The 26,851-nt window shown below is 39.0% G+C and overlaps 1 protein-coding gene across 1 annotated transcript; it reads right to left on the reverse strand.

Moving 5' to 3' along the window:
- Nucleotides 1-25,113, reverse strand: BBOX1 (gamma-butyrobetaine hydroxylase 1). The gene is made up of 7 exons (XM_066187289.1): nucleotides 24,856-25,113; nucleotides 23,099-23,213; nucleotides 11,121-11,319; nucleotides 7,600-7,705; nucleotides 4,412-4,608; nucleotides 3,542-3,708; nucleotides 1-2,408 (listed from the first exon to the last, which is right to left on the reverse strand). Exons 1-7 carry the CDS (start codon nucleotides 25,102-25,104, stop codon nucleotides 2,245-2,247), a joined length of 1,197 nt encoding a protein of 398 aa, XP_066043386.1. The 5' UTR covers nucleotides 25,105-25,113; the 3' UTR covers nucleotides 1-2,244.
- Between the last annotated feature and the right edge of the window lie 1,738 nt (nucleotides 25,114-26,851).

Consider the following 26,851-nt stretch of genomic DNA (forward strand, 5'->3'; position numbering starts at 1 on the left):
ATTTTAACTATATGCTAAGTATACAGGAAAAATGTGAATGGATCCAGGTCTAATAATATTTACAAATATTTGTAACTGACAATAATGACTTCATATCTGTGTGCAAGATATTACATGTGAGATTAGATACAAGCCCAAACCAGCAATCAGTTCCATAACAGCTTTTAATGAAAAGAAATTTGAATGAAAGTGTTCAGAAAAGTATAGAATACATTGGAAAATTAATGACTGGTATAAATCACAGGATGTCTTAATAGTTACAAATTGCAACGTTCACTCTATATTTGTAAGGAAAATATCACAATGCGGAGCATTGCTGGAATACATGAATATAGGTATTAATCTTTCCTCAGCTTTTTCCTCTTTTATAGCAAAGACAAAAAAAAAAAAATTCTTCTTGTTTCCAGAATTAATTATTAAAGGAGGCTCTGAGAGATTTCATTAGCCCTAAACCCAAATTTTGTTAGACTATTTCATGAGGTCATAACTTTGACAACAACATTTCACTATTTAACAAAGAGGATTAGATTCAAACTGCCCTACGACAAAAAGGCCTAATTGAGTTTTATCTGATTATTTGGCTGATATCTGTTGTTAAATGATAAGTAGAAGCTATGCAAGCATTTGCAAACTGATTTTAGGTCATAGAATCATAGAGTGGTCTGGGTTGGAAGGGAACTTAAAGATCACCTATTTCCAGTCCCCCTGTCATGGGCAGGGACACCATCCACTAAATCAGGCTGCTCAAAGCTCCATCTAACCTGGCCTTACTTTAATTCTATGGTTATTTAATTCTGTAGTTGTAGTCCTATTGTATTACCCTACTAAGAAGAGACTAAGATTTATTTGACTTGGAAGGAACATTTTGAAAATACACAGCTGAACGGAAGGATTTGAGGGGGGAAGAGTGGTTATTTTGTCCAGATCACAGCATGGTGAGAGGCATCCTGTTAGCTCTGCAGCTATAAGAACAGTGAAAAATAAACTCAGTGGACATCTTGTTGAGTATGAAAACAAGTATTTGGAAATTCTTTCTTTTTCCATTTGGCATCTGAATATAGGGAAAGAACTCTACTACCTTGGCTGCAGCAATTTCTACATAGCGTAATTTTTATTCAGAATCCAGAGCAGAAGAAGGCATCCTAAAGATCTATTGGAGGTGTAACAAAAATGGATTTGGGTTCAGTTGCCACATTTGTGTCACATGGAAAGTCAATAGCCACTTCTGCTTTGTAGTTTCTAGCCACCAAGCATCATCAGCATTCCTCTTCCTGACTTTACTCAAAAGTCTGCTGTACAGATTATACACAGCATCTGATAGAATTTCTAACTGTCTGTGACCTCTACACTGAGAGTGATTTATCTTCCTAATGCAGAGGAATATTAATATGATGCATTCTCTGGTAAGTTCATGGTTTCTGAGCTTATGGACTTGGAAATGTAAGAAAAATTATTTGTGGCTGTGATAGTCAAAACATGTACGGGGGGATATAGAGAATACAGCCTCTGTTAAATGACATCATGTATTACAGCAGAGTCCCACCTAGAAAGGTGTGTATTTAAAAATAACACCACAGCAGTTTTGGTTTTTTTAATAGAGAATTTTAGTTATGATTTGTGTAATAAAGAATGCTTCTCTGAAAATGGAAGAAGGTGCCGTTCATAACAAAATTTAGTTAATAATACTTTTTTCATTTTACCTTTCAAGCTTTCTAAGGAGAGCCGGTAGATACGTAGAGGAAGGCATTGTGATCCCCAGTCAAGTCAACTGATCATCTTTAAAGCCACTTTGCACACTGATTTTAAAAAGGCACAGAAACTTTCAGACATAGCAATATATTTCCTAGATTCAAAGACCAGGGCACAGATATTTATGATATACTCATAGAATGGTTTGGGTTGAAAGGAACCTTAAAGACCATCTTGTTCCACCCCCTCTGCCATAAGCAAGGATACCTTTCACTACCCCAGTCTGCTCCAAGCCCCATCCAACCTGCCCTTGAACATGTCCAGGGACTGGGCAGCCATAGCTTTCCTGAACAACCTCTTGCAGTACCTCAGCACCCTCACAGTAAAGAATGTCTTCCTAATATCCAATCAAAACCTACCTTCTGTCAGTCTACAGCCATTACCCTGGTTCTACAACAAGCCTTTGTTAAAAATTACCTAAGTTTCTGAAAAGAAGACTCATTTTTTTAATATTGCTGTTGTCATTGAGGTTAGATAATCTACGTTTTGCTCATTCTAGTTAGAAGAGAGCTCAATCCTTTTCCTGAGGAGCCGGAGCCTTGACATGACTACATCCCAGTCTGCATAGGCACCTTCCAGGAGACGCGTCACTTCTGAACATGATGAGTAGCTTTGACGACCATGAAGCACACGCCAGTTATCAAATGTCACTATGTCTCCTATAAAGAGATTGCACAACGGTCACTAGTTGGAATGTTACAGTTGATTCCTTCAAAATAATATGGAGGTAGATTCATATCAACAGTTAGGGCACAATAATTTTAAGTAGCCCAGCTTGAAATACAAGCAACAACAGAGTAATTTTAACTTTCTCAATCAGAGAGGCCAGTTCCATTTTGACATCACTTTCATTTCTTGTATAATGAGAAGTTAAAAAGCAGAGTGGTAGAGGAGTCCACACTGAGACAATCAAGCCTTGAGGAGAAAGGCAATTACAGCAAATCCATACAGGTGAAATAAATAAAATGGGTGAAAGCTGCTGGGATACTTTTTATTAGATCAGTCTAGTACTATTTGTACTATACACATTCATACTATACTGTTAAGAGAATTTCCTGAGAAAAAAGTCAAGACATTGAAAGTTAGGAAATCACATAATTAATGCTAGAATATTAATTTAATTTTTCTCCCTTGTGCACCACAATTATGATAAATCTTTAATTGAATAAACTCACAGTCATTCTTATCTTCTCCCCATTCCCTCTACCACCATTTTGATGCATTAATCAACAAAATGGATGGCACTAATGTAATGTAAGGCACTTTGTTTGTCCATTAATGTGATCTTACACATTATTTTATTGCATGTTTCCAATGGAGAGAGATTAATTTCCTCACAGACATTTTAGACACAAGTACCATAGTATATGAGGCAGTCAGATAAACCAATGAATTTACTTTTGTAGCATCTCTTGAGAGATTCATATCTTTATTTTAATGCTGGGGAATGAAAGAACAGAGATTAAGGCCACACATGGTATCACACATAGTATTTCCCATCTATGGTGCTATTGATACATCAATTTCCAACATGGTATGTAGCATAAAATGCTGTTTTGGATTTAGTATAAAGATACATTCAACTAATCTATAGGTAGACTATTCCCTGCCATATTTTCTTCTTTAACAATGGGAAAAGAAATATATGAGATGAATGTAAGAATGCAGTATGAAATAAAGTAGATGAGAGAAAGACTCTCAGTTCCTCTCAGTACTAGTGCTAGCAGTATTCAAGTATTTTGACTGTCAGGAAAAATATGTGAAAAATTGTGAGGAGAAGCAACTTACTGACCTGGTTTCAGCTTGAAAGTAAACTTGTTTTCTGCACTGCTTAATAAATCATTAAATTCCTTTAGAGCTGCATAAAATGGCCTCACTTTTTCAGCTGGTATATCAAACACTGTGTCTCTTGTTGCATTATTATAATTGATGCGAATTGCTTGGCCTCTAGAATCCACACTGTGTAATAAAGGGAAGGGAAAAAAAAAGAAAAGAAAAAAAAAGGGAATGTATTCTGTTGTTACTGAAACAGTTCAAGATGATTAAACTGAATATAAAAATAACTGAATTCTCATGCTAGAATATCAGTATGTTTCTATAGTAAAATTCAGATTGATATTGGATTGTATTTTTCTAATTAAACCTAACTAAGAAAAGGGATTATCAGGAGAAAGTGTAGACACTTAATTTGCTCAAAAATCTATATTATACACTCCTTAATTGTAAACTTTTTAAAATAAATAATGAAATTTTTAAAATCTGAAAAGAATATGAGCATTTGTATTTCATCTTTTCATAGTATATAATTCTAAATGTTTCAAATTATGACCTCTCCTTGGCATGATATGTATGTACATTGGCTGGCATTTAGTAACAGATTTGGCTGTTGCCAACCTGTACCTGTGCCTAGGACTTACTCTAATTACCACCACTTCTTGTTTGTGTGTGGCAAAACCAAGTAAGTGGTAAAATGCACCGAACAAATACCCCCAAAAAACAGACTAAAGACTCCAATCAACTAAACAAAAAACCCCACCCAAACCTAGAACTACAGACCAAGTTAAACCAGTGTTTTCCCACAAGGTGGCAGGAGCAGACCTCGTACCAACATGTAATTCACCAGACGACAAGGATTTTTTCAGGTGTTATTGAAACTACTCACTCTATAATCCTTTGTTTACAGTGCACAGCAAAATCACAGTAATCCACCCCAACATCAACGTAGTCTACGGCAGTAGAGGACAGGATCTGATATGCCTCAGGATTTTGTTTCTTCAGCTTGTTGCACACATGAAATCCATCTACAACTTCACTTTCACCTCCTGCAGCTGTTTGCTTTATACAATGAAGAAACTGAACCTGGAATGAATTAACAGCTCTTAAAAAAATAATTAGTTTGCATATTTAACAGTTTATTAATATCAGTTCATCATACCTGTGGTTCTTTTATTCTGGTTGTTTGTTTCGTTGTTTTTTTTTCCCCCAGTGACAGACTGAGTTCTCATTTACTGCAGCTTCACAACACTGCGACCAGTATCACAAAGGCAGAAAATTAAAATAGCATGTTCATAAATCCATCCTATTTGGGATAAATTCTAATGCTTGCAACCTGTGAGTCAGTGGCAAAGAGGTCTTGCTTCTTTCCTTTGAGTCCCTCTTTCTAGCAGTCACATAATTTTAAATGCATTTCAGTCTTATCTCAACAAGGCAAGTTAGCTTTGTCCACAGAAACAAAACCTGATGTGAATTATCCACTCCTAGAGGGGAAAAAGTGGCTATCAGAGACAGCCTGTGTCTTAATGATAAAGTATCATTAAGACAGTTTCATTTCACTTTAGAATGAATTTGCCAAGGTGTAAGATGGAGCAAAAAGCCTAAGCCGGGCTCTGGGTTGCACTGATATAAATCTGAACTGCTGACAAAAGCAGTAAAACTCCCTGTGGCTCTAGAAATCACACAAACAATAACTGCTCATCCTGCAAATGATACAAAATACACTTGTCAGATAAAATGTTGTTACCTTTGTCATTTGGCCTTTCCATGATGGTGAATTATTTCTGAGACCAGTAGGAAAAAAAAATAACCAAAACAAACAAAAATCCACCAACCAACCAAAATAAAACAAACAAAAAATCCCCAAACCCGAAAAATCCCAAAACATCAACAACAAAAGCCCCAACAAAAACCATCCCACAAACACAAGAACCTCAAACAAATAAACAACAAAACCAAAAAGCCAGACAACTCACCAACCAAAAACCCAAACCAAACAAAAAACCCCTCAGGATGGGAAAGAGGACTAGAACAGGGTTTGTTCTCCTTACCAGCTGGATCTGCAGACCTTTGTGATGGTGATGAAGGGGCAAACTGAAGCTGTGGGCAGGGCAAGTGGCCCACTGAAGGGAGCACAAGGCAACAAGTTCTTTTTTTTGTGGCCACAGCTGGCCTTGTGCAAGGTAAGCATAGCTTGGCCCTGCCAAGGAGGGCTGCAGTAAGTTATGTTATGGTCCTAGGAAATCCTAAATCCGTGTTTTTATGGGACAGTTCTGAAATTAATCATCATGCTTTAACAACACATCTAAAAGTTTGTAATAAATCACAGAATCACTAGGTTGAAACAGACCTTTAAGATCATTGAGTCCAACCCAAACCCTAACACCTCAACTAAACCATGGCACTGTGTGCCACATACAATCGTTTTTTTAAACACATCCAGGGATGGTGACTCCACCACCACTCTGGGCAGACCATTCCAATACTTTATCACTCTGTCAGTAAAAAACTTCTTCCTAATATCCAACCTGTATTTCCCTTGGTGCAGCTTAAGACTGTCCTCTCGTTCTGTCAGTTGCTGCCTGGAGAAAGAGACCAACCCCCCCACCTGACGACAGCCACCTTTCAGGAAGCTGTAGAGAGTGATAAGGTCACCTCTGAGTCTTCTTTTCTCTGGGCTAAACAACCCCAGTTCCCTCAGTCGTTCCTCATGGGGCTTGTGTACCAGATCCCTCATGAGCCTTATTGTCCTGCTCTAGATTTGTTTGAGCATCTCAACTTCCTTCCTAAACTGAGAGCCCAGAACTGGACACAGCACTCAAGGTGTGGCCTCACCAGTGCTGAGTACAGGGGAAGAATGACCTCCCTGCTCGTGCTGGACACACTATTCCTGATCCAGGCCAGGTGCCATTGGCCTTCTTGGCCACAGGGGCACACTGCTGGCTCATGTTCAGCTGCTCTCACCAGAACCCCCAGGTCCCTTTCTGACTGGGCACTGTCCAGCCACACTGTGCCCAGCCTATAACACTGCAGGGGGTTATTGTGGCATACGACTTAAGAATTCAAATATTGTGTAATAACTAGATATATAAAGAAAACGGCACATTCAGGACAATGTTCAAAAACATTTCAACGTACTTTAATACTTTTATTTCCTACAAGCACATTTGAATGAAAAAGGTTACACTTTTTTTCTAATGTTTCATAGCAGAGTGTGAGCTTTGGCACAGATGGGAGAGTGAGCTAATTCACATCTGCTCCCTATTAATGAAGCTCTATTCCATTCTTACTCCACATCAATGAATAGTATCTAAATGATGAAAAGATAATCTTATTGTGAAGTATTTGGTACTTCCCTATGGGTAAATCACATTAGCTTTTTGTTTAAATACAGAAACAACAGAGTACTCCACAACAACAGAAGAGAAAGTTTTATAGTGCAAACTTCTCCAGAGTTATCTGTGTTCCTTTGAAACTGTTCCTACACTTTCCAGTTCTCTGGAATTATGTGAATTATGTGGATTACACTTTGATATGACAGGGATTGGGTGAAAACATATTTTCTGTGGTTGTCCAGTTTTAAAGAATGGCCCTGTTTATTTGTCTGTTATGAAACGGCAAACAAGTGTTTATCTTGTACCAATTCACAGAAAACAGAATATACCATCTTAACTGTACTTTTTCTCCGTTCCCCTCCTGAGCTGAAGAGATGAGTCCTAAAATTTCACAACCTGACTATAGCATTTAGACATGTAACTTTTGTGAAATAATGAGAACCATATTCAAAGCTTATAAAAGACCCTAAAGTTTTCTCATATGGCAACATTTTCAATACTTTGTGAATTGTATTTAAAAATTATGGGATATATGGGAGACTTATGCTGGATTTACATAATACTATATAAATTGCATACCCATGTGTATATAGATTGTCATATGAAGATTAATATATTGGTATTATTAGCTTGCTCTTTTAAAACAAAATTCAGAGCCACTGATCACTAACCATATTTCACACTATAGGAACATTTCCCTTATCCCTTTTGTGGGGTGAAAAATTCAGTAAATTCAACTTACCCCAGGTGGATGCTGCAGAACAGGGTAATCAGTGTGAAAACAGAGTCTCCCAGTTGTATAAGCTACATTGTTAGCATCTGCTTTGTCTTGCACTTGCCAAGTTGGTCTTTGTAATGAAAAGGAAAAGAGAAAACATGTTAGAACATCCAGCCAGCATGCCAGACAGTATACATTGAAATTGTGGAATCACAGTACAAGAGTAATTTAATCTTTGGACATGAAAATATTGTAACATTATAAGGAAATAAGAATTTAGCCGTGTCTCTCCACCCCAAGAGAGGCTTTTTTCAGCAGTTTTAGATAAACTTCAGTGTGCCAAGAGACATCTGGCACCAGGGCAGTGCCTAGAAGAATGATGGCTTTCCAGTGGTGGCACTTTGCTGAATGCAAAGGCCAGCTGGAGACACTAACCAAGAGGCTTCTGCCAGTAGAAATCATCTTAGTACTGATGCTCCATAAATAAGCGAGGAGAAGCTGGCCCATTTCTTTTTACCAACCCTCCACTTTCCCTCTGCCACATGGAGAACATTATCCATGAAATAGAAAATTTGTAAAGGCCATGTAAATTTTCCCAGAAGTTATTTTTAAGGCTTTATAATCTTAGAAAATATAGAGTATCCTTTACAGGGGTATCTTTCCTGTAAGTTGAAGACTTGCTACTGCAGGAAAATGTCTTGATGAAATACCTTGAAACTTCTTCCCTTTCTATGACACCCTTTTTGAGAAGTAGCTCTGTTTATTTTATTACATAGTTTCTGTCTTGGAATTTGGCACAATTCAGTAAAAAAGTTTTCTGACAACTGCAGCGAAGAAAGAAAGTTACAGCTATATGACAAAGACATGAATACCTCGTGTTGCTGCACACACAAAATGTGTTTGGAGTGACACACCATGCAGGAGAATTTGAGACCACGAGCCACAGGTTTTGTTTACACAAAGTTCACATGATTGAAGACAGTCCTTAGCAGATGCATGCTATAGATCCAGATGTTTGTCTGGAAAAGTGTAATTTACCATACAGAGTCCATATAATTGCACACACATAAGTGGCGGAAAAGAAATTATGAAACTCATTTTCCCTTGTGGAATACTATAGACCAGATATGTTCCAGATGGTGGGCGCCTAGCTTTTCTTCTTAATAACAATTTAAAAAGAAAATAGGCTAAAGAACATGCAGATAAAATTATTTATATACAGTATATTAATGCTTTTGTTCTATGAGTGGTATTTAGTATAGGAATTATGCAAAATGCTAAAATTAGATTTCTGCAATTGCCAGAGGGAAAACCCCCTTGAATATTTGCAAATGTGTTTAACTGCCTAGGAGAAATAGATTTTATTATTTGGTACGGCACATATTCATCAGTACATTACTTGAGTAACAGCACATCTTCATCAGCACATGACCTCAGTACTCAAGTATGATAATTTCAACCACACTTCCACAGCTTGACAGCCAAAAAATAGCCCCTTTATATCATTCCTGTAATTAGTGCTGAAGACAGCTAGATTTGCTCCATCTTTAATTCTATAGGCTATGGTGTCACCTGATGGTTCTAAAACAATTTAACACATTTTAATTGTCTCATTTATATGAAATTTTTAAAACTGCTGGAATGATAACACTTTATAAAATCATCATAAGTTTTCGTAAAAGCAGTCATTGCTTTTGTGCTGTCAGGATTTGCAAGGGAAGCTGCTCCCCAGGAGCTTTCCTTCCACACAGGGAGCTTTGGTTAAAGCCCAAGTTACTGACTTGAAGTCAAAGAGGCTAATAGGGAGCTCAGCATTGAATATGGAAAAATCAACCTTACTTTGTCTAAGTCTCAACTGAGCTGAAGCATCAACTTGGCCGTGTTGGGTGCACAGGTAGTAAGGGTATGTCAGAGGACTCTTGGACCTTAAGGAGAGCAAAGTGGGTTGAACTGGTTTATGGTTTAATAATTAGGGTCAGATTTCAAAGCTCATTGTTCAGGCTGTTTGATAGAGTAAGAAGATTGGCACCAAGAAGGTGTAGCCATTTTTTTGCATTAGATAGCAACATGGGCTCAGTCTTCATCAGTAGAAAACCAGGCTGTCTGTTACATCCTTAGTCCTGTGAAAGTGCAGTGCTAGGAACTGAAGCCACATTTGAATCATTTGGTCTTACACTTGATCACTTCATTAAGTCTGTGTCTCATGCAAATGAGATTTGGGACATGTCCTTTTGCTGCTGAAGACCTCCAGGTGGTAGTGATGGATTGGCAGTATTAATGAGAGTGCTGGAGCCCCAGAGGAAGGCCTTCACACCACACCAAGCACTGGACAAGGCTTCAGAACAGAGAAGGAACACAGGGTCTAGGGCATGAGAAGTTGGACTTCAGCTGTGGTATGACTGGAGATTTCATTAATGCAGTTGGGTCTCCATAATGGAAAGAAAAAAATTAATTTAAAAACGTGGGATCTCTTGATGTTGTTATATGGCTGATACAGAGAATGTTTCTGCTTTTTACAGTAATGACATTTTAGAAAAGTCACACCAAGCAAACATCTAGATAAGAAGAAAGGCTTTTTTCTTTCATGTGGTAGAATCATATTCATTGCTGTTACATTTCAGTTTAAAGTTCAGGGTTCTGTTGAGGTAATGCTGAATTTGGAAAGTTTGCCAATTCTGAGTTTATCCTTTTATTTATCATATTTTGTAGGCCATGTATTTCACTCCCAATGAAACAGCAGGGAAATTACCCAAAGTTACTATTTTATTACAGTTGTAAAAGCCATCCCAGAACTGGATGCCAGTAAGAAATGAACTTCTCTTTCAGAGGTGAAAAATATTATAAGTATTAGTACAAACATTTCTTCTTAATTAGATGGAGGTCACTGGTTCAGCTCAGCAAGATGTGAGTTGCCATCATGATTTGTCTGCTTATTTAGTAGGCGCTTGGAGAGGTAGAGCTTCAGCTTGCCAGTTCTTGACATCAAAAGGATAATTTACAAGTGCCTGCTTGTGCTCCTTCAAGTTGAACTCTGCTTGTTGGGATGGGTTATGGCTTTCCAGAGCATACTCTGTTGAATGCAGGGATATGGGTATTCAGCCCATCTTCTTGGTGATGTGGGCCACCATACCATCATCCTACCTATATCCATGACTCAATATCAGACTAAGCAAAAGTTTCAGAACAGATAACCTTCTCTGTTCAGACGGGATTGGATTAGGGATTTTTGGTTTTGTTTCAGGGAACAGGTAAGTAAGTCTATCTCACTGTTACCCTATATTCAACAACATTTGTTTTCAGGCACTTTTCCTTCTCTCAGCAGTTAATGTTATTGCTGCTCTTCTTTACATACCCTACCTGTGACAGCAAAGCGATTCTCTTGTACAGTATATAAACGTGATGCCAAATTTTCTATTGTATAAGGAAAAAACCATACACCTTGCTTTAATATATTAGTCCACAAAATAAACACAGCAAACTTAGATGAAGAACATTAGAGGCGATTACAACACTGGCAAAACAAAGATATTGTAAAACAAACTCACCCATAAAATGTGAGACGCAGGAACCCAATCCTGTGGCCAAGTCTAACCAATTCTCCCTGCCTTGTAGCAGCTCCTGTCAGTAGAACAATTCCTACTTTCTTTAGGGTGCACAACCACTTGTATGCACTTTCATCATTGTACATGATTTCTTCAAAAGGTATTTCAGGAAGCTGAAGGTCTGAGCCCCAGTACTGGCGTTCTGAAAGGAAGAAATAGAGAAACAAGTTCTTAGCTGTTTTAGCATCAAAACTCAGGACATGGTCAAGGCAGGAAGTTAGTGGGATTTCTACGTATTTGTGAATATTCCTCAATCCTGCAAACCTCGAATGGGATCCCTGAGTTTGCAAACTTAGGATGAAATTCAGCAAGACATTGCAGTATCGAAATTTTAGGTCAGAAGTTGAATGAAAGGACAGTTTGAAAGGAATATTTTTTGTTAATAGTGCCTCATAAATGCGTGTATTCATTTTTCTGTTTGTACTGGTGAGCCACAAGAGTGAAAATTTGAAAATACAACTACTTTGAAAGTTTCTTGTCAAGGGTGAAAAACCATGGAGCACCCTGAGCCATCCCTCATAGGTCAACCCATGGGGTTACTTGACTTCAGACCCATCACTTGGGACCATGATGGTGCTACCTGGCTTCAACCAATTAGCCTGTGGTGTTACTTGAGGTCAAATTCATGAGTTGGGACAATGCTGGAGTCATGTGAGGTCAACCACTTAGCCTATGGGGTCACTTGAAGTCAAACTCATTGGTTGGGACTGTCTGGGGTTACCCAGGTTCACCCAATCAGCCTGTGGGAGTTACTTGAGGTCAAACTCATGGCTTGGGACCATGCCAGTCCATACTTCCATGAAGAAGCTCCTCAAAACCCAAGGCCAGTCATTTTAGTTTCCCTTGCCTGTGTCTATGAAACATTTTTAATGCCCATTCATTTTCTGCCTCTCTGCTCTGCTGAGACCCCACCTTGAGTATTGCATCCAGCTCTGGAGTCTCCAACACATGAAGGACACTGACCTGTTGAAGTGCAGCAGGGCATGCCCCCTGCCCTCTAAGAGTTGGTCAGCTGGTGCAATAACTCAGGGCATCTTTCCTCTCACACAGGTTTGCTAATCGGTGAAATAACTCCATCAAGACATCTTGTTTTGAGTTTATGAGTTATTTTGGCACCATGGGATTACCATTCCCAGTTGACAATAAACATCTTGCTGTGGAAGCAGATGTGGAAAGATAAGTTGGAATTTATGACTGACAGACACCCCACTTTGCAAATTATAAAAGCTACACAATACGTTCACAAAGCAGAAGTCTTCTGCACATTCCCTGGAAATGTGTGGGGTCTTCTCCCCAGAGTTTGGGATGCCTGCTTTGTGGTTACTCTCTTAAGGGTTGAGTGAAAGGACTCTGCGTACACTATTGACAAATCAGTGGTAAATCACATTGACCCCTAGTATATACCATTTCTTTGCTAGCTATACTACAGGTACCTTTATGTCATGCACTGTTTCATGTAATCTACTAGTAGTTCTTTTGTTTTAGTAGTAAGTAACTGTGTTTAAGGCCTTTTGTCTGTTAATCTCCCGCCTATTCAATAAATAACTCATTTTATTATAGACCTAATTGGCCATTCTTAAGAACTTGTGAGCCAGAGCAATTTAGGTGTGGGTCTCCTAAGCTGAGCTGCTGCCAAAAATCTAAGACTAAGGCAGGGCTTGTCTAAAGATCTCACTTGATTCATAAGATGCCATGAGTCCAGAGAAGGCCACCAAGTTGAACAGAGGGATGGAGCACCTCTCATATGAGGAAAAGCTGAGAAAATCGGGATTGTTCAGTCTGAAAAAAGGCAGCTTCAGGGTGACTTAACTGTGGATAGTGAGGCACTAGAACAGGTTGCCCAGGAAAGATGTAGAAGTGTTCCAGGCCAGGGCTGATAAGACTTTGAGGAACCTGGTCTAGTTGAAGGTGTCCCTGCCCATGGGAGGGGGGTTGGAACAAGATGATCTTCAAGGTCCCCTTCCAACCCAAACCGTTCTGTAATTCTATGGTGTCAGAGCACAGCTGGAGGAACTCTACCACTGGGGCTCCCTCGCAACTCTCACTAGGCATGTTTCACTTATTTTTAACTTTGGTAAACCTTAACTATTTGGCCTGAGGTTTTCTATGGCAGCATCTGCCAAAAGTTTCAGCGAAGACTAAAAGGAATCAAACCCCTAGAGCAGTGAGAAGTATAATACTCATATCTTACCACTAGCATACAGGAGATTTAGGAAAAGAACTCTCCTAATTTGTCTCTGTGGAGAAGCTAGTAGGAAGCACCACACTGCTAACCATGTCTAAAATTTCTCATTACATGTATTTTTAGATTTTCAGACACAGATGCCAAAATCAAATTGATATCCTTCACTAAAAGGCAGTACTGCAGCCATTATTTAGTGCAAGCAAAACCACATAATAACAACGAAACTCCATGATTCTTTGTTTTGAGCTCAGTATCATAGGCCAAGGTCACTTAGTTAAAATAAGGTTGTTCCACCCCTCCCCATTCAACCCTAATTTTTTCCCCTCCAGTTAATGTTGCCAGGACTAATTTTGCTAAACAGCACTGAAACAGATATCACCAAAGTTTTAATGGCTCTAGCGTATTCAGCCAAGAACTCAAGGGAACAGTAATGTAGAAAGGAAAAAGGCAGAATATTAATCATAGAGCCCAAATCACAGCTTCTCACCAGGACACTTTCTGGAGCCTGACAGTGCAGTTAACTTCCATTTAATTTCTCTGTACTACTGGCAGAGGACACTGGAAGCAACAGCTGTGGGTCACTTTTGTTACAAATAATAGTGATTTTCTTCTGCAGTTGATAGAATTCCAGAGAATGTCCAAAAATACTGTATGGTGTACCTGGGCCACTAAATCCATCTTGGTCTTTTCCTAATTTGTTCATACATAGGGATTTTAAAATAGTACAGGTTTTAAAGGCAAGTAAAATGGCTGCCCATGCAGCTGAAAGAAAACTTCTACGGGGAGCTGGTAGTGGTTTTATTGTAACCAATTGCACTTGTAAGCCCCCTTAGTACACATAACCTGAAACTACTACAAGTTTCCGGTGCAAATGAATCTTAGGTCAAGATACAACTTTTATTAAGCTGCCTAAGCTTAACAGCCCTGACCTGCCTTGCTTGAAAGCACCGTTGGTAATTGTTTTCTCCCCTGCATTTATACTAGTGCTGATCACAAAAGACAGAATCACAGAATGGTTTGGGCTGGAAGGAACCTTGAAGATCAGCTAATTCCAATCCCCCTGCTATGAGCAGGGACACCTTCCAGTAGACCAGTTTTCTCCAAGCTCTGTCCAACCTGGCCTTGAACACTCCCATGGACTGGACATCCACACCTTCTCTGGGCAACTTCCTCCAGGGATGCAGTGGGTCTTTTCTATTTCATGAAGGTTGTCTGGAGCAATAAGGTGCTGAGGGGAGACACGGCCCAGACCAGAGAGCCACAAGCCACCAAGCACCCAGGCTCTCCCTACACAGTTGTTCCCCCATGCCTGTGCCAGTTGCCTCATGGACTTCAGACCTGCTTTCCCCACTAACACCACTTACCGCTACCCAAAACATTCACTCTGTGTATTCGACGGTAATTCACAGTAAAAAAATCGTTTTATCATTGAACAGAGAGCATGTAAGCCTTGTGAACCCCCCCACCCCACGAGCACTCTGTCCCCTCCTCTGATTCTGTGGTGCCAGAAAGTGGCAGCCATCAACTGCAGATCAGCTAAGCACAGAAGCAAAATATCCTGGTGATTATGACTCTCCACGCTCTTTCACAGCAACTTTGGGTCTTACATGTTTCAGACATTTCGTGGGCTATGAATAATGGAACATGTCAACTTCCAGAATGAGGAAATGGGGTGTGAGCTGCTCATTTGGTCTGAAAAAGCTGTGCTGATAGCAGATACCAAAGACCATTTGGACAGATAAATGGGCCTTTTGAAGGTACAGTAAACACAGGTACAGAAATAGATGTTGGGTAATTACTTTTTCTCCTGTATAAAAGACCTATTTCAGATCCTCTCTGAATGTAACACTGCTTGCTTCTTGTTCTCTTCTTCCTTATTTCCACTTGTAATATCTTCTAAGTTTTTCAGTTTACTGGCTTGCATGCACAAACAAACACACACAGATCTTCAAACCAAAGATAGTGAACAGTAATGGGTAAAAAGGACAAAGATGCTATTTCTTACTGGTTTTGTTTTGCATAAAGTTAGTATTGATTCTAGGTTTTTTTGCAAAACTTGAAACATTCCTGGTTTAAGTCAAGCAGTCTCTTAAATATTGAATTAGAGCTTTTATTCTTACAGTAAAGACATATTTGTTTTTCCTTGCTTTTATATATTTAGTCTGAAGGTGCTTTTCTTAGAAGAGTGTACTATAAAGCATGAAAAGATTTTATCTAGAATAATTGTTTTGTTTAAATCATGACTACCTTACTTGGTATTTCAGCTGATATTCAGATAACTTGCCCAATCACTAATCACAGAGATCACACACTAGAAATGAGACCACATAAACATTGGTGAAATTATGCAGGTGGCATCACTTATAAAACACCTGTATCCCTATTTATTCCAACATCTCTTCGATGGACAGAACCAATGAAAGTTATTACAAATTCCAAGGAGCTTTCAGAATTGAAAACACTGGGCAATTTACCCTGGTGACTGAGGGACATACTACAAACAGATGTGAAGGCCAGGTTTGGGGCTTCGTTTTCACCTCTTTCTACATATAGGTAGGAAGCAGAAAAAATAATGTGCTCATAAAAATGAACTCAGATACTAAAAAGTTACAATATTTCTCAGCCACTAGTGTTCCTCTTTCATCTGGCTATGGGTAGTTAGACATGGTCCAAGAATCACAACACACATGCCCAGATATAAGCTATTCACAAAGCCCATCTTTTATAGTTTACCTTTTGTAGTCTACTGCTGTTTCAAAGAAGCAGCAGTATGACTGACACACTGTTGAATTTGGTAACATGATCACAAAATCAAAAAGTGCAAACCTTGAGAAGAGATATAATCTCACCTCATTAAATTCCTTTTTGAGACCACTCCATGGTCAGTTATTCATGACTCCAATGTGTTTAACTTAATATAATGTCGCAAGAGGACATGAAAAGAAGGACACTCACCCGTCAGCTTGAGAGCAAGAAAAAGAAGGACTTCATTTTGGGAATCTCAACTTAAATAGTTTTTGGGATTTGGTCAAGGATTGGGGGATGAGAGGAACACCCCTCTGACCCTAGTGATCAAACCAGCAGTCCATCACAGAGAAGAATGCGAAAACAATCTACTTGTTTATGTTTCAATGCATGAGAACTCCAATACAAGAATGTAAAACAAATCAGAAGGCTGATAATCAGAACAACAATATACATCTTTTCACATACTTGAAAGACAGTGAAAAATAGAATATGAATGTTTTCCCTTTTCTCTATTAGAAGTTAAGAAATTAAAATAGCTTTAAGTATGTTGTGTGAACATACTTTCACAAAATATCCTCATACTTTCAAAGAATATCCTTTGAAAGACAGGGCAGGTAAATAACCATGTGAAAACTAATGGAACATTTTAAGTCTCATCTTTTCCGTCCTAGTTTTCTTACTGACTTGCTAATAAATATTTTCCTAATCTTCCTAAAACAAGAAGTAGAATTTCAAGGAAAATACCAACAGAGTTTTCTTCACTTTGGAAAAAAAATACATGCATCTGGAATCGAACTGCATCTCCAGGAATCCCAGGCTTTCAAGGGTACATAGACTATGGTGTCCTCTTGTTCAAATTCCCAGTGCCTATTGTTCCTGCTAGAAGTTTCACCTGATATGGGATGACCCTTCCGCAGCAGGGCATGGACTGTGGTCTTGGGTTTTCAGGTGGTTTTGGCTTTTGTTACAAACATGTGCTTTGTCATAGCACAGCAAAACAGCACATGCTTAGCATATCAGTCTGGGACTGTCTTGGATTTTGGCATAACAAATCTGTCAACCTTTACAGCTGGCCTGTGGAACAACCACCCATTTCATCCTCCACCCTACCAGACCTTCAGCACTGGCAGCTGTCATCTGGCCTCACATTCAAAAAGCTATGGAGCCAAAGGGAGACAAAAGCTAAATTCAAAATGTTTCTCCTATCACTTAACTTGAAGAGAAATAATTTTTCTGAAAATTTAGCCTTTGCCAGACTCTGAAGTGTATTTGGGAATAATACCATAACATCGCCTGCTGACTGAAGATATATTTAACCTTTATGGTACAATGTGGAAATTGCAGTGTCAAGGAAACTGAACTCTACACTGATTATCCCAAAACAGCTACCAAGCTACTAAAACTGAAGAGCTTTTTTTTTTAATGTTTCACCAATTTGCAAAAACACCAACAAACAAAAATAATTCCCAAACAGCTACAAAACAAAGAAAGCTAGAGAGTAAATACGGTTCAATTCTCCCTTGCAAGGCCATAAATTCCTTTCCTCAAAGATTCACTTTTCTCATATAAATCCCCTTCCACTGACAAGTGTAGCCAGCATCCTTAATGGTTTAGGTTTGTCTTTCTTTTTAAAGGTGTAAACTGATACACAAGTGCTTATAAATCCTACCTCATATTTCAGAGAAGACAGGCTCCAAGTTTTCAGCCCCTCAATGACATGTTGATGCAGTCAAGAGCTTAGCCTTTGAGCTACTGCAGGAGTAACCTTTCCCCCTTGACATTTGCCAATGTACTCTGTAACGACACCATGGTAAATACACTGGAAGTAGAAACCATGCATATAGCTCCAGTGGTAATATGAATGTGACCACTCCATTTTATACTACATATCCCAAAGAAAATAATGAATTTTAGCACAGAATTTCCTGCAGACTTGTTAATCTTTATGCTTTATGTATTAGTAATTGTGGGGTTTTTGAGAGAGCTTAGAGCTTAATTTAAATATACAAGTGCCAATTTTGATCCTTCTAGTAGCTGCAATAGTTCTGTGGTCTAATTTCTAACACTTATGTCTGACATACACATGAACTGCTTTTAAACAATTCATATTTGTATGAAAAACAGTGAAGGAATTCTCCTGACTGGTCCCAGACAGCATCACAGCCTGGTGAGCACAACAGCAATAGGTGAGAGACAAGTCATAGGTCTGCACTAAAAGAAGCAGCATTTATACCTTGGCTCCAGATAAAAATGCTATATGTTGTCCGATATTTACAGTTTGACAGATTGCAAGCTCCACAGTTATTTGGAAAAGGGACAGGAAAGCACAAATCAGAGAATGGGAAAAGATCTTGTGGTATGAAGATAGTTACGTTCTTCCATTTAAAAGTATTTTTAAAAAGACTGTCTGAAAGTCTTAGAAAACTGTGTGCCCCCCATGGCATGTTATTCTTTCATATACCAAACAACAGGAACTTTCTACCCATTTCTATTCACAAAATCTCTTCAGCCTGAAAATCTATCAAGGAACTCTACTGATCTGCACAGGGACTTTACTCTCCCAGTTATTTCCTGGTGGAAATAACTCAAGCTCTTCATTGTTTTATCATGTCACCATAGAACAATTTTTTCCCACTACTAAGGCAGTAAATACAGTTTCCGTTGTACTAAAGTAGAAATATTAGAACATACGCTCTAAAAGCTGAAGGGGTAAGAAGAATAGGAATGAGTCATTAGTGTCTGGACAGCCTTAGGTCTTACTTGCACAGCACAGCTGCAGTTTCCAAATTAAAAATCTTTATGTTTGCAAATCAGAGAAATCAACTAGGTTGGGAAAGACCTTTGTGACCATCAAGTCCAATCTATGACCAAACACCATCTTGTCAACTAGACTATGGCACTGAGTGCCACATCCAGCCTTTCTTAAACACCTCTAGGGATAGTGACCCCACCACCTCCCTGGGCAGCCTACTCCAAAGCTCAAACACCCCTTCTGTGAAGAAATTCTTCCTGATGTCCAACCTGAACCTTCCTGGTGCATCTAATCTGTGTCCTCTTGTCCTGTCGCTGGTTGTCTGGGAGTAGAGACTGACACTTGGCTGGCTACAACCTCCTTTCAGGGAGTTGTAGAGAATGATAAAGTTACCCATGAGCCTCCTTTTCTCCAGGCTAAACAACTGAGCTGCTCTTCACAGGGCTTGTGTTCCAGATCGATCCTTCACCAGCCTTGTCGCCCTTCTCTGGACATGCTCCAGCATCTCAACATCCTTCCTAAACTGAGGGGCCCGGAACTGGACACAGCACTCAAGGTGTGGCCTCACCAGTGCCAAGTACAGGGGAAGAATGACCTCCCTGCTCCTGCTGGACACACTATTCCTGATCCAGGCCAGGATGCTGTTGGCCTTCTTGGCCACCAGGGCACACTGCTGGCACATGTTCATGGCTGTCACCTTTCCCCCTGGGCACTCTCCAGCCACTCTGTCCCCAGCCTGCAGCACAGCAGGGGTTGTTGTTACCAAAGTGCAGGACCTGACAATTGGTTTTGTTAAACCTCACATTGTTGGATTCAGCCCATCTATCCAACCTGTCCAGGGCCCTCTGAAAATGTAAGTGAACAACTTATACAGGATAAAAACAAGTCTTTTAGAATTATTTTGTGTCTTTACTGATAATCAAGGTTATGACTACTAAAACCCCATATCCATGTGCTTTTCAAAATGAGAAGAATGAAACACTTTTGAAAGAATTAATGCCTCTTTCAATAATTTCAGAACAATAATTTGGGCGGAAAAAGATAGAGAAAACAAAAATCCCATTTCTTGATCATACCAGGTTAGTCCTAACTCATTAGAATTTGCATAAAATGAGAAGATGCCCTTTGCTCAGTACCTGCAGATGGTGTGCATGCATCAACACTTGAAATTATCCAGCATTTACTACAAAAGTTGGGACAATGCTGATCAAAATCTTTTGGAGAAATATTGGAAAGTTTAGACACCACTAGAGTAAATTATTTCATCTAAAATTATTTTGTCTACAGCACGCATTTTAATGTTTGTTGAAAGCCAAGTGTATTTTTGCTCTACTGTGAGTTACATTTATGGCAGCCTAGCTCATGTCATTAAGCTCTTATTAGTTATTTCTGCAGGATAAATTCAAATGACCAAACTTTTAATGTAAAAAACTACTTTTAGCTTCATCCTCCTAAAATTATCATCTCTCAGGACCTAACAGAGAAACTGAAAACACCATTGATGCTGTTAACATCCTGATTCAAACTTTTGTGGAGCTGGATAAATATATCCAGTATCATATTATCACATTTTAAAGAACTATCATCATCAGAAACCTTTAAACTGCTGTTAAAAGTTTAACCTAACCTTAGGCTAAAAATATTAAGTACCACTACAGACTAGCTCTGCAGAATATTCTCTTTCACCCAACAGGAAAATATCATTGTGATGTTATCTAATTTCCACCCCCCAAACCCCCAGCCCCATCCTGATGTTGGTATGCCAGCATGTTGGAAAATGAGCCTCAGCAAACACAATGAAGTTAGATACTGGATACTGGCTTACTTAGTGTCTCTCACAAGCATCCTCTACTACACCCAGCATTTGAATTACAGACATGGTAAATCATTCTTGTGACATCTGCTGGGTAGAACTCAAGTAAACAAAGAAAAAAAGAGACTATCTTTGAGACACCACAGCTGTAGAAGTAGAATATGGTTGTTTTGCTGTTCTTTTGGCAGCATCTTGTAAGCTGGGCTGAAATGAGCCTTAATACAAATAGCAGATTTTGTTTTTGCATATTGCATGGATAGGATCTGGCAATGTTTTAAAAGGGAAATCTTCACATACTGCCATAGAGCTATTTATAGCCACTTCATCATGCACTGAAAATCTGACCTACTCTACTTTTTGGATTTGACACAATGTCTGACATCTATGTTTTTTGAATTAGAAACTGTGATGGAAAAACATTTTTTTAAAAAGCAGCACTAAAAGCAAATAACCACCAGGAAAAAAAAAAAAAAAAAAAAAAAAAAAAAAAAAAAAAGGCCAGAGATGTGATAATGTCAGCAGTGAAGGTTAACCTTTTACTACAGCAGTCTGGTGAGCTTTCGTTACTCTTTGTTGAATCAGCATGCAGGGCTGGCATTTCATATCATTGTCTGTAACACTACACTGCTGGGATATGATTAGCTGCTTCTAAGGGCATGTAATTTGCAGTGTGCATCTCCACTCACCACAAGGAAGTGTGTTCTAAACTTACTACAGTACACAATGAAAAACAGATCTTAAACAGTCAGCAAGCAAACTTCTAGGATGCAGCCTTTTTTGGCAACTGAAACCTGTGAGAAACTGCAAGAAGGGGTCAATCATAATGAGCCAGAGCTTGTCTGAGAATATGAGGAAGAGTTGAATGACACCACTAAAAAAAGCCAGTTAACTGGTGTAACATTTATACACTTAATTTCTTCAGACCTACCATGTGAAACAGAATTTGAAAAAGTATTGCCCAAAGAATGAAACAGATCTTTGGTGTATATTTTTACCTGGATGGCTCCAATGGAGAAGAGCAGTGGCAGAGCAGAGAACTGGCTTCCAAAACATGCCAGTTTTTATATGCCAAGAATATATTTATATTCCTTATTTATATGCCAGAAATAAGCACTTTGCAAATGCATGCATGTGAAGGCAAATCACAGCCAGTTAAGACTTCATAATGGGTGAAAAAATTAGCATTACATCTGAAATACTGAAATCTCAGTAATTAATACCTTTGCCAATGAACATAACCGGAGATCTAGATTATTTTGTCTGGGTATTAATTAAAGTAATGTTCAATTGACATTGATCCCTTTGAAAGCTACAAAACATCCTGCTAGCTTTCACAGCATATTACTTTTCACAAATAAAAGTTCTTACCATCTGAAAAATCAAGTCTAGTTTCCCTGAATGAGGTTTGTTTATCTTCATCATATTCACTCTGGAACCATGCCAAACCCTTCAAAATAGTAAACACAACCATATATTTTTTGCCAAAATTAAACTTATATATAATTAAAAATATAAACTTTTATATTATCAGGGAAAAGTAGTTCCATTCTGCACTATGAAGAGTCCATTATAGCATCCACAGAAATTAATGGAAATATTTCTCATCATTTAAGTTTCAAACCAGTAATGTCCTATTTTAACAGATACTGTCTTAACACTGAATACAGATGCACAGCTTTCTGCAACAGCAGATCTCACAGGAACAGTGTCAAGAGCAATTGCAGGCATCTTTCAAGCTTTCACACCTTCATGCTCAGTCTGAAAGGCTGTCAAAGTAATGATGATATGCATCATGCCAAACCTACTGGGTTTATAATTATTCACTTAAAAGGGTAAGTGATTTGTACAGGGTAAATGTTACAAAGACAGTTGTACAAAATACTTAGTGATCAAAAGACAGTCTACCACTAAAATATGCATGGGAAGCAAAGCAAACACAACCTGAACTTCAGCACTACTCGCTGCTATGCTACGCTGTTACTTTTTAACAAGGAGGCCATGAACAGGGAAAAAAAAATATTTCAGGTGCAACTCCCTTGCAATTCCAAATAGTTTTTCCTTTTAGAAAACTTTAGAAAAATTTAAATAGTTTAAACAGCACTCACACACTTTCATAGTCACAGACCACTGCTGGTCCATGGCTCATTTCTGAGACCTACTAACACCTTCTGGGAAGAAAAGGCTTTTAGGAAAGTAAATGAAACCAAATTAGTTGTAGTTCTCTCAGGTATAGAAGGTAGAAGAGGGAAAAGATAACCACGGGTCCCTGTCATGCATGCACAGCCTGGCACTGGGCACCAAGGGCTGCTGCCACTGGTCCAGCTGGGCAGACTGGTCCTCACACAGGCACCTCTAGCCAGGACTGTCAGCATCAAACCCCTTGCATGTGACACAAGCACGGCAGACATGGATTTAATTCCTACCTGGTAAAAACAAATCTGCTCGCATTACAGCTCTGGCTTCTTCAGAGAAGCATCGTTTTTTCAACCACTCAGCTTCATATTCACTTGTGTGCTCATCAGGCCATGTAATTGAGATCTTTCAACACAAAGGAAAAGGTGAGTTTAGAAAAAAATATATTTTAAAAATATCACCTAGAACAACAAAACCCCTTAGAAATGGCAGAAATTTTAATACTTAGATCAGAGTTAAACTTTCACTGAAGCATGATAGCAAACAAGTAATGAAAACCCAACCTGAACACTATTCAAATTCTGACACTTTTTTAGAAATGCTCATTTTCATTTCAACCCATGACCTAATTTTCTGGTTTGTGTGGACTGTTTCCACTGTGGGAGCTGCACTTAATAGAAAGAATTGTAAAAACTGGCGGATATCACTGGGGAGAGCATTTCACCCCAACTCAGAAGAGTGAAAATATCTTGCAAAACACTGACAGGTTGTGAGAAAAGAAAAAAGAACATGACAGACAAGGACCTTGTGCTAGGAGAAAAATCTGTCTCCTTTTGAAGTCTTCCTTCTATCAAATAAATTTTTTTAAAGTATTGAGTTTTTCAATTCCTGAAACAAACATGGAAAGAAAGCATATGGTTTTGCTAGCCATGAACTGAAAGAGGTTAGTCCAGCACAGACCCTCAGCTGAATTTTTAAGGCAGGTGGGTAGGTATCAATTCTCAATTCACATGACTCTGCTCATTCATATAATGGTAAAACACTATCAGTATCATTTTAGTATTAGTGCTGTGCTTTCATCAGTGTCTGAATATAAGTGGAAGCAGACAACTTCTAATTTGCCGGATCAAATAATGAATTTACATTGCATTAATTTTGCCTACAATCAACTTGGGAGCCCAGAATTCCTCACCAGAGACCCTTATGCTGTGGCTGAGACACTCACACAAGTCAGCCTCTGCAAACTGCCCCTGCAGCGAGGCTGCTCCATCTGACCCAGGGCTAACTGCTACGTATTCAATGTGTTTAAAACATCTTTAAGTATAAAATGAAGGAAATTAGTTTGCCAAAGGAGCCATGTACTGCTTTTAATAAAACATAAAAACCCTAAATAATGTAGTAGGTTCTTATATATCAGTAAAGATTGAAATTCATAGGAGGGCAGGTCCTATCCTCTCTTGTTGATAACCTTCCATTTTTCAGGAAGAAATGTTAATGTAGATAAGTAGACAGGGATACAGACATTACTTCAATTCTGATTATTGGATTCAACTTCGGCTTGAGTATTCACGCTGAGATGAAGGGTTTTGTACATTGAAGATTTGCTAATAAGCTGACATTTTTGTTATGGATTAAGGTCATCATTGTTTTGCCATGTGTTTTTCAGATTTTCAAGCCATTTGCTCAAAGAATAAAGAGAGGAAAAAGTGTAAGTGTAATTAAATGTGCAAGAAATGTCTGTATTTTCAACAACTAGTGATGAAGAAGCACATGGTAGAAATTTAAAAAGCATTATTATATTATAAAAGCTGAAGCCTGGGTTTATGCAGCCTCTACATAACATCTATAAAGTAAAGTTTGATATGAAGGTGGAAAGACCTGAGTTCCCCAAATAGCGATTTTTCCTAAAAGCTTTGCCAATATCTGGTAAGGTTTGCAAGTAAGAAAACTATGATTAGAATATAACTTGGAATTTTCTAAAATTTAGATTAATAAGCACTGTTTGACAAGTTTCACAAGAAGGTGAATGACGGTTTGCTTCAAATACCTTTTTTCTATCTGCCAGAGCAACCTGCTTCACCACGATGTTCACATCCAGATCCTCGAAGAGCAGCCTGCGTGCTCCAGCGGAGGGCAGGAAGCAGAGGGGACACTGGCAGTTGTCCCTCAGCCAGACACAGGGGTAGCTGCTCTCCCTTCCATCCTCCCACTTCACAGATATGAAGCGGCCCTCGTCCAAAGCTTCCACCTTCTGTATCCCTGGGCTCATGCTGAGCTGCTGGGCTGTGTGCAGCATGCCGACTTACAAGGCTGAGTGCTCCCAGGGAGTGGGCTCCCACCCTTCTGCACCGGCAGTAGGTAACACACCTGGCCTCCAGGGAATACGGTCCTCAGGGGAGTGTGAGCCACCGCCCTCCACCTTTTGGGTTCTGTATAGAAAACATCAGAGGGAGACGTCAGAGGGAACTCCATCACAGAGTTCCTAAAACACCTCCAAGAGCAGCTTATTACTGAATAAGTCACTGTAGCAAAAGGAGAGTGTTACAATGATTTCCCCTTCCCTTCCAACTGCCTAGACTTCAAGGATATTCATTATATGTTGCTTACAGAGGGTGTACTCAGACACATTCATTCAAAAATCCCTTCAATTTGATCCATCATCTTGGCTGTCTTTTGTTGCTACTCCCTCTGACCAGAGATTATGCAACAGCCCTAACACCTCCTCTACCCTTGGTTGGAGTAACAGCATGTGCAAACCTGGCCTCAGCAAATGAGTCTTTGAGCTATGACCTCCCCCACACTGAACCCAGCCAGAGTGGATTTTCAGGACAGATGCTGGGTCTGGCTTTCTTGTGGATATGTTCTTTTTCCTCAGCTTTGTTTACTGCTCCCTAGACCTGAGCTAACTGGACAACAGTGTCACTGTTATCTCAGTTCCCTTAGGTGGCTTAACCCACAGTCCAAAGTTCCAATCAGGAGGCATATTCAGGAAGGAGTGGGCTTTGATGGTCACAATTTCTTTATACAGTTTTGCTATAAAAGGCAACAAGTCCTTTGTAACAATGTTTAAGCCCTTAGCCACCATGTTTCAGTCTCTCACAAAAAGACACCTCAAAACGGATTCTACGAACCAAAAACTGGAGCTATAACCAACCATGTTGAAAATCTAAAGCATGAAAGTACATACACCATAATCCCTGCAGTGGATACTATGGAATAGAAAACACAGAATCCACCTCCCTGCAAGGGAAAGCTTTGTAAACATAACTTTAGCAACAGAGTTCTGCGAGAGTTCGTCTCTCCTGTCACAGCCAGACCTCCCTCTGTAGATATACTCCTTAATTTAAAGCCAGCTGCATACTGTACTGCAGAAAGATGGTGCATCCAGATCCTAGAATTATAAAAGTTCTGGTCTAATGTTTTTCTTATTCAGAAAAATTCTGAATAAGGGGGGCACCCTGAATCAGTAAGTCATTACTTATGTATTTTAATAGACTTTATCAATGTCAAATATTGCATATATATCAAGTATCTTTTCTTTTTGTTCTTGAGCTCACAGGGCAAAACATTGATGCTACCAGGACCAAAGTCTTGCCAGCTGTCTCTATGCACAAAAAAATGTCCTGGGCTTCAGTATTTTAACTCACTAAGGCCTACTGGAGTTATCAGATGGTTTTTCAACATTTTTCCTTTGCTGCAGTTTAGAACTACACTACACAGGACTCTTGGGTCTCGATTTTTTTTTTTTTAATTTCATTTAATTGAGTATAGCAAAGCAGAATATTGGGGTTTTTTTCTCTCTTACATTTATGAATAGGAGTCCAATGGGAACCCAGTAATTACTAAACCTCACCTGCAATGCAGTACAGCTAGTTTTGTGCACATAGACTTAAACATCTTTTATCCAACACTGTGTTTATATCCAGATTGAATATATTTGCTTTTATACAAATGTGTACATAAATATACATATGTCTATATAGATATATGTGTGTGTGTACTTCTACCATACTGCAATTTTCCTTTGAACTGTAAAAATATTT

Source organism: Chamaea fasciata, unplaced genomic scaffold, assembly GCF_029207755.1.
Source record: "Chamaea fasciata isolate MVZ Bird 193981 ecotype frontalis unplaced genomic scaffold, bChaFas1.0.hap1 SCAF_7, whole genome shotgun sequence".
Lineage (NCBI taxonomy): Eukaryota > Metazoa > Chordata > Aves > Passeriformes > Sylviidae > Chamaea > Chamaea fasciata.